The sequence below is a fragment of the Hyperolius riggenbachi genome, chromosome 10 (assembly GCF_040937935.1).
Source record: "Hyperolius riggenbachi isolate aHypRig1 chromosome 10, aHypRig1.pri, whole genome shotgun sequence".
NCBI classification, from domain to species: Eukaryota; Metazoa; Chordata; class Amphibia; order Anura; family Hyperoliidae; genus Hyperolius; species Hyperolius riggenbachi.
Window position 1 is genome coordinate 115182102 of NC_090655.1, and position 9388 is coordinate 115191489.

At 44.0% G+C, this 9388-nt stretch overlaps 1 protein-coding gene across 1 annotated transcript in view; it reads left to right on the top strand.

The window, feature by feature from the left end:
• LOC137535721 (polyunsaturated fatty acid 5-lipoxygenase-like) overlaps positions 1 to 8982 on the top strand; it is an 88191-nt gene extending 79209 nt beyond the window's left edge. Inside the window, exons 12-14 of the mRNA XM_068257594.1 lie at positions 1142 to 1242; positions 4300 to 4470; positions 8368 to 8982. Of these exons, the coding sequence (XP_068113695.1) occupies positions 1142 to 1242; positions 4300 to 4470; positions 8368 to 8547 (452 nt within the window). The 3' untranslated portion in view covers positions 8548 to 8982. The remainder of the gene's footprint in view (positions 1 to 1141; positions 1243 to 4299; positions 4471 to 8367) is intronic.
• The last annotated feature ends 406 nt before the right edge of the window (positions 8983 to 9388 follow it).

The window sequence follows — 9388 nt, forward strand, 5'->3', positions numbered from 1 at the left end:
ACACACACACATACACTACCTACTTAATGCCTAAACCTAAACTCCCTCCCCTCCACACACTACCTACCTAACAGCGAACCCCTCCCCCACCCCACTACCCGCGATGCGATAATCTCATCCGCAGGGGAAAAATCTTGTGCACCACAAAATATCGGCATTTGGGTGCCCGCGGTGCCTAATATATAGTGGGCACTGATACAGGGCGCCCAAATTACGGGCACCCACATTTCTGTTCCAGTGCCCAAATACTGATATTTTCTATTGGCACCAAAGGCAGCGCCCAATAAGTCCACTTGCAGCATGTACCTTTTTTTTTTTTTTTTACTGCTTCGGTGCATGACAGGCTGGCAGTCCTGGGCTATCCCTGTACCTGCTGTGCGTGATGACATAAAACTGGGGACTTGCTCTGTTTTATCTAAAAACCGTCTAGGTTAAAGTGACCCTGAGCAGTACCTTAAAATTAAAAATTTTCACTTACCTTGGGCTTCCTCCAGCCCACCATAGACCGCGAGATCCCCTGGCGTCCTCCTGGCTCCTCTCCGTGTCCCGACGGCGGCTTCCATTACCGGCGACACCCGAGCCGTGTGTCGGGCCCACTCTTCGTGGATTTGATGTCCCGTCATCACGCTGGCCGCCGTGATGGGGCGTAGAGGCCAGCGTGATGATGCGAACGTCAAGATCCAGGAAAAGTGGGCCCAACACCCGGCCCGGGTGTCGCCGGTAACGGAAGCTGCCATCGGGACACGGAGAGGAGCTAGGATGACGCTGGTGGTCCTAGCAGCCTACGGTGGGCTGGGGGAAGCCCCAGGTATGTGAAATTTCTAATTTTAAGGTACTGCTCAGGGTCCCTTTAAGCTGGCCATACAATATAATTTTTTTTTTCTTTTTTTACCCAATGAGACATTTGATCAGAAAAATACATCTAATTGGGCAACAATTGTTTTCCATCGGCACCACGATCTGATCAGTATTTTGATCGACCTCATGAGAATCACAATGGCGGTTCTTGGTACTGTCGATTGTGATGTCAATCTCAGGGTCGAAAACACAGTCGTATAGTGTTTTTAGTAACTGTGTTTAAACACAGTTTGCCACGCCAACATACCTCTTACCAAACTGATATTTCCTGTTCAACTTGTAGGATTTCCAAAAACCATCAAGACGAAAGAGGCGTTAATAGAGTATCTCACACTCATCATGTTCACCGCTTCTGCAAACCATGCCGGAGTGAACTTTGGCCAGGTATGTGGTTATTCATAACATCACTTCAAATGGGGGTTCCAAGGTAATGTAAAAAGCCGCAGTGAACTTTGGCCAGGTATGTGGTTATTCATAACATCACTTCAAATGGGGGTTCCACGGTAATGTAAAAATGGCCTCAGGGAACTTTGGCCAGGTATGTGGTTATTCATAACATCACTTCAAATGGGGGTTCCAAGGTAATGTAAAAATGGCCGCAGTGAACTTTGGCCAGGTATGTGGTTATTCATAACATCACTTCCAAGGTAATGTAAAAATATCACTCTCATAAATCAATGTAAAACAATGTTTACTGGACGGCAACGCATTCCAACCATTTCCTGTTTAATATTAGCTTAGTGGTTAAAATCCGTTAAATTCTAAGTTTTCAGAGCTGCTAAAAATAAATGTTTGCTTTCTGCTGAAAGTGAAGCACAGTGCGCTCAATGAAATTAAATCTCTAAAGTAAAAAAAAATGTTGGAATGGGTCTGTTGGAATGAATTGTATGTGCAGTACAGATAATTCATAGAACTTTAGTAGAATATTTTTATTTTCAGTTATAGCTTTTTATTTATTTTTTTGTAACATTGCATCATTTTCTAATATTTGCAGTTTTCAAACTACACTCTCTATTTTAAATGATGCAACAGAGCAGAGCTGATGACCCTTTGAACTCTGGTGCAGTAAAACCTTAAGAAAAACAAAAAACAGTGAGAGATAGGTTAAGTGCTTCAGAAAACAGCACTGTAGCCCACCAAGCTTGGTCGGAGAGCTCAGATCAGCTCTTTTGCATAGATAACAACTGAAGTGTCTTAACTCTTCCTGTACTGGAAACAATATGAGACTCATATCTGTGCTTCTAATGTTCTATTTCTTATCCGTACTATACATACAATTCATTATATCATAGGTTTATTTTCACTTTAGATTCCCTTTATGAGCATTTCAGAGCTGCTGAAGTAAAAAACAGATGTTCAACATTTTACATGATTCAGCCACAAACAGACAGCTACCCCACTTTTCACAAAACCTTTAATGTGCAATTGCTTTAAAGGGAACCAGAGAGGATGAACTATACATACCTGGGGCTTCCTCCAGCCCCATACGCACGGATCGCTCCCACGCCGCCGTCCTCCGCTGCCTGGATCCGCCGCCACCAGGTCTCGTCATTGCCGCGAGTCGGCAAGTCGGCCGGCGGACGCGGCCAATTCTCCGCATCACAGGGTGCTCTCCCCATACAGATACGCATGTGGCTGCTTACTGCGCAGCCGCATGCGTACATGTATGGAGGGAGCCCCTGTGATGCGGACAATTGGCCGCGTCCGTCGGAAGTGACGGGCCCGGTACCGGCGGATCCAGGAAGCTGAGGACAGCGGCGTGGGAGCGATTCAGGCTTATGGGGCTGGAAGAAGCCCCAGGTATGTATAAAATCTTTGCCTTTTTTCACCCCTCGTTCCTCTCTGGTTCCCTTTAAAATCATGTTCACTCGTTTATGTACATGCAAATAAAAAGAAAACTGCGTACCTGGCTTGGAATCTAAAGTGAGCCTGTTTCTAACCATTGAAGTGAGACTCTAGGCTGAGTCATAAATTGGGCCTGCCCCTTCCTCCCTCGCTAAACTGCTCCCATTGGCCTACTGACACTAATTCTAGTCATGTGATGTTTGCCACAGGATGTGTGGGCACCAGTCTAGTGACAGCTGGCCAATGAGAGAAGCTCAGTATGGGAAAAATAGACAGGCATCAATTACAACCTAGGCCTGAGTCTCACCCCGTAAACTGTTGTATAGGTTTACTTTAAAGAGAATCTGTACTCTAAAATTCTTACAATATAAAGCATACCATTCTGTTAATTATGTTCTCCTGGGCCCCTCTGTGCTGTTTCTGCCACTCCCTGCTGCAATCCTGGCTTGTAATTGCCAGTTTTAGGCAGTGTTTACAAACAAAAGACATGGCTGCTAACCAGAGTGTGATAGGCTCAGAGGAGGGTTTGGAGAGGGTGTGTAAAGCTTCTGCCTATCACAAGCAGTGCTGCACATTCCACACATTCCAGCCTGAGCCCGACAGAGCCGACAGAGGAAAGAAGATAAGATTTATTACAGAGACAGTGCAACTAGGAAAGGTTGCAGTAAGCCAGAGCACATTAGAACAGGTATAGGAACTTACAGGATAGAAGAAATAAGGCTCAAAATGTTGTTACAGAGTCTCTTTAAGATTTGTTTGTCTGCCTCTTAGTGTGTGTGTTTGTGTGTGTGTGTGTGTGTGGGGGGGGGGGGGGGGGGGGGGGGGGGAGGGGGGAAGTGAATGGATAGATGTCTCTTTTCAGCCTAGCTAACTATGTAACTATGAATCATCACAGCAGGCAAATTTCCTTTTTTGAAGATCCACATTACACATTGTTGGTATGGTGACTCTGCTGGATGTTTGGCTGCTTTAAAGGCTACCTAAACTAAAACAACTCTTGCCAGTTTAACTTACCTGGGGCATCTTCCAGCCTGCTGTAGCCCTTCAGGTCCCTTGCTATCATTCTGCTCTGCTGTGCATGTGGGGCTGCAAGCCTCTTTGATTGAGCTCCTTGGCCGGGAGCATTTGGCGCATGCCCAGTTGTTATTTTTATGAATTTCGCAAGTGGGCGGGGTCATGCTTTCAGCTTTCGGAGGGAACAGCTGCTAAGTAGATCACAGCAGAACCAGAGGGACAACAGGGGACTAAACGAAGCTCTAGGTAACTTACAATGGCCAGAATTATTTCACTTTAGGATTCCTTTACTACAGTATTCGACTTTAGCTGCACATTGAAAAAATCAATTTCTCAGATAAAAACACCTAGGGTAATGTAATGTACAATTCAACCAATCATCAGGCAGGAAAGATTCCTCAGGAGGAAATAGTGGACAGTAATAGAAATGTAGGACCTGTATAGCCATTGAGCAACCTTGGGTAATGGGCTTGCAGTAACCAAAGTTACAGCACCCACCCCTTATAAGCATTAGAGACTGTCTATGTATGCTCTGAATGTAAATGTGTAGATATGTAATATGTTACACTTTGTTTTCTCCAGTACGACTGGTGTTCTTGGATCCCAAATTCTCCACCCACAATGCGTTGCCCTCCACCCACGCAAAAAGGAGAAGTCACAATAGAGTACATCATTGAAAGCTTACCAGACAGAGGGCGATCATGTTGGCATCTTGGCGCGGTATGGGCACTGAGTCAGTTCCAAGATAATGAGGTAAACATATATATATTCACTGTCTATATGTATATGGAAATCTGATTATAAAGTACTATGCATCATGTGTGCAGTGGAACATAGTTCTGGTCACTAAATAAAGCACATCACTGTTCAGGGGGTAAAGCTAACTGTATTACCCTGTTGGCACACTCTGCCCTTGGGTAATGTGCAAAGGGAAATGGTGCAGTGCCATTGTCCTGCCCCAATCTCTTATACCGCAGGACAATCACACCACAACATACGTGAAACCTGCCTAAAGTTTACCGGAAGTCTCTGGATGACTTCTTTTTAAGATAAAAGGCATTTGTATGCTCTCCTCTGAAGTATGATTAGCTACCTATCTTTACTTTGTCTCTGTAAAGTCCCACTCCCCATCCATTCCCACTTCCTGTCTGTAGGATTGCTTCCAGTCTGCGTCCAGGAAGTCTGAATATCAGAGAAATAAAACTTCACAAAGGCAAAGTAAAGGTATGTGGCTACAATCAAAGATACCTTTTATTAAAAAAGACATCTATAGTAAAGAGACACTTAAAATCCAACTCTTAGCAATTGAATGCCATACATTAAGGCTCCTTATTTTTCAGTGGTCATGTGAAAACTCATTTTGACTGTTATAAAATGAAGATGTCATTATTTTCAGAAGGTCTGGTAATGAAGGTTGAAGGTTCATAATGTTATCTGATCTGATAAGACCCCACCCTGGGCATTGAATACAGGGGTCTTCTATCATGCCCTTTCCCCATCCATTCACCACCTGCGGTGGGGGTGCGTTACAGGCTGCTCTAACGTGCGCCTGTAACGTCCCATTGTGAAAGCAGCCTTAAGGTAGCCATATGTGTAGCGATTCTGATTCAATTGACAAAGCAAGCCACTTTATTGGAGAATCGACTTCAGTATGGTTGATCGAAAGTCAATCGACTAGATGCCCACACACTACAGGTGATATCCCATGCAATTCACCTTTACTAATCGATCTGACCGATGTTGTGTCTCCATGCTCTGAATTCAAAAAACGATTCAGTCAATCAAATGATACGAAAGCAGTAGTCAATTCCTGTGTGATCGATATCTTGCAGCCTGCTCGATCAACTAAGCTGGTCGATTCAACATGATATCAGCCACTTTTCATCATTTGGGCATAATGGGCTACACTCGATTCTCTCTCGATTCGATATAATGATCAAATAATCAATCGTACAGCAAAATCACTAAATGTATGGGCACCTTAAAAGTGACCTTGTAGTAAGAGGGTTATGGAGGCTTCAGCATTCATTATCTTTTAAACAATGCTAGTTGCCTGGCAGTCCGGCTGATTTTTTTGGCTTCAGCGGTGTGTTAATCCCTCCTGAAACAAACATGCAGTCAGAGTTTCATTTTGGATGCATGAATGAGGGCCCTTTCCCACAGAATACTAATTGCAATCCTGCTGGAACGTCACACAGTCAAATGGCAACAATTGTAGTCCCACTTGTGCCAGCATAGCTCAGGAAATCACATTATGTTATATTTGGAAGATGAATGCCTCCTAACTTCCTGTATCAAGCACTCTTCAGTGTCTGGCAGGTGCACAGGAGCAGCTGACAGGCAGTGAATTGAAGGGAACATAAACCCAATAAAAAAAATTAGTTTCACTTACCTGGGGCTTGTACCAGCCCCCTGCAGCCATCCTGTGCCCTCGATGTCACTCCCGGATCCTCTTGTCCCCTGCCACCAGCCAGTTTCATTTTTGCCGACTCTGAGTCAGCGGGCAGCCACGCATATGATTGCACATGCTACCGCAGTTGTCAGCTCATATCTTTGTATGCGTTGTGGGTGCAAAGTAATAATTTAAAAAACAATAGTAATATACCCTCTTGACATGCATATTAAAAAAGTTCAATCCCTTAGGTAACTGTTTTTTTTTTATTGTATTTTTTAATTAAACACTTTATTTGAGTATTTTTTTGGTGTGTGGAAGGTAAACAGTTTGAATTTTAAATGTAATTATTTGTGGGTTGATTAAAAAAATTAATGTAGAGTTAGTTTTACTATTTTACCATATAAATCAGTCCATTTTTTTTCTTCTTCCTGTAATCGAGCACTCTCACTTACAGGAGGTGAAGAGAGGACGTGAACCTTTTTTTTTCTTTAGATAGATTACAGCTTCTAAAAGAAGCCATCGGTCTTTGTAACGGGGACTTAGATCAATGAATGGGAACTGTGTTCCCATTCATTGATCTCCGAGCTAACGGCAGCGGAACAGGGGGTGCGTGTGCGATCAGCTGCTTGGACTTAGCAGATACGTCCAAAAGGCTAACGTAGTTAAACAATACAAGGTGCCTGGCCATTCTGCTGATCTCTTTGGCATCAGTAGTGTCTCACTGGATTAGCCACATGCTTGTTTCAGGTGTGTGATTAGGTCTTCAATCAGAAACATTTGATCAGCAGGGCCAGTGCTGCCATACAGGCAAAGGGGGCAATTGCCCCATGACCCCCGACCTCTGCAGGGGCCCCAGCTCCACCAGACCCTGCCAGGTTGTCTCCCGCACTGCCCCACGGGCCGCTCCACTTAGGCAGTGGGATAGTGTCTATCTGTGGGAAAGTAGGGAGGGACATCTTTTTTGGTGGGGGGCCCCTGCTTAAGTTTGCCCCAGGGCCTCTGGCCCCCTTAAACCTGCCCTGCTGATCGGCTTGCTTGTTCAGGGTTTATGGCTAAAAGTATTAGAGGCAGAGGATCAGCAGGGCAGGGATTTGCAGGAGATCGCAAGCGCCGATGCATGCGCATCTCCGCTTGGATGACAGAGCTCCTCTCCACCATCGGTCTCCCAGCGGCGACCACCACTAGGAGACTTTTAAGACAGCAAAACCTCCATCTATTTAGTCTGCACTGTGCTGCGATCTACAGCAGCAGTGTACTGGGGACAGCCGTGTGACGCGGCTGTCCCCCTGGGGGAGACGGAAGCAATCCGCTGTCATATCTGAAGCCTATGACAGCCCATCGTGCTGATTGGCTGGCGGGGGGAGGAAGGGTTATAAAAATAAATAAAAAATAACAAAATTTATTAGTTAAATAAACAAATATTTGTTAAAGAAAAAATAAACATTTGGGAAGCAATCACAGCCCACCAACAGATAGCTCTGTTGGTGGGCAAAAAACGGGGGGGGGGGGGGGGGGGGGTTGTATGGCCCTGCAGCGAGGCCTTAAAACTTGCTTATTTTGCATTAAAAACAGGGTTTCACTTTAAAGATAAGTATGAAAACCTTTTATTTCCTTCCATTCCGGTTGGGAAGGAGACGGATGACACCTCTTATCCTTTTAACCTATTTCTGGCTAGCACATACATGCAATTTTATTTCTGGGTATGCATGGTCTGGGCCCTGTACGTGGGTGTCTTTTAGATTTGTTTTATGCAATTTGATCTTATACTATACCTATACCTCAGTTTGATCCTATACTATACCTATACCTCCTATACTTCACTGCTACCGACCGGATGATATCATAATCCTGAGTCTGGAAGACCTACGTGATTTCCCTGGGACCTGTTAAACCTTTCAAACAACCTTATAATGTGGGTTGTATGTGGCTGGGTAAGCCTTATTCCTTTGGTTGGTGCTGGGATATACACCTGAGTGTGAAATAACCCAATTGCACGATAAACTTGTACATGTTTTGACCTGCACTCTATTTAAACACTACTTTGGACTTTTGAACTTTGTTCTCTCTCAGCTGTGGTCTGCCAAATGTATCTATTGGCGCTGATTTTTCTTAGAAATGATAAATGTGCCACGCTGATGGACAAAAGTAAATAATGCTTCAGTGACGGTCCCACTGTGTAGGTGCCTCAAATTCAAATAAAATTTGCAGAAGATAGATTTGTTGCTGTATTATCTCATTGCATGTTGTGTTTCCAGTTATTCCTAGGAATGTACCCTGATGAGCACTTTGTGGAGAAGCCAGTAAAGAAAGCAATGGCAAAGTTCAGGAAGAACCTTGAGGACATCACAAGCTTCATTCAGGACCGGAACAAGAATAAAAAGCTGCCTTATTACTATCTGTCTCCAGACAGGATCCCTAACAGTGTTGCTGTTTAAACTCCGTTATGTTTGCCTGGATACAAAGAAAACTGCAGAGTAGAACTTCATAACCCAAGGACATGGATTCAGTGTTGGATTGATCTATACTGAGTGACACTGACGACTGTATGCTTTGCTATATGTTGAGCGTTAAAAGCCGTTTGCAGGATATTATTTTCTTTAGTCAAAGAGTGCAAACAGCTTTTTGCGTTAAAGACTTAACAAGTCGTCCATATCGATCGCCGGTAATTGTTCAGGGTGATAGACTTCAGTACAATCAGTGTATACATTCTGCTTGCGATACGATACCACTCATTTGTGTCATTTAGCTATTTGTCATCATGAGGGATCATGAAATAATGTGAGACGGCTTTACTGATTCCAGATTTTTGCCCAAGACAATTACCAACCGTCATCTTTAACAATAAAACTGTAGCGTGTTTGCTTAATCTATATGTATGGGAAAATGTTTTTGTATAACCTTGTCATGGAGATCCAGCCTAACTCAGTTAAAATCATAATAGCGAATTGACCACAGCTATCCAACTACTAAGGGAAGCAAGTGCAGAATATGCTGCGGCCACAAAAAAAAAAACTTTTCATTACAACAGATTATACCCATCTTCAAATCTATTCTAGAGTTCGTATTGATTGCACATTATTGTATATACTCGACTATAAGTTTAGAAATTTAGGTCTGACTCACTGAGTAAAAGTATAGGGGTCGACTTGTACGCAAGTTGCACCTACAGTTGACTCATGGCCAAGAGGTTGCGGGGGGACATCTCCAGAGGCGTATCTAGAGGGGTGCAGGCATGGCTCATGCCATGGGCGCCACAGCAACATGGGCACCCCTAAG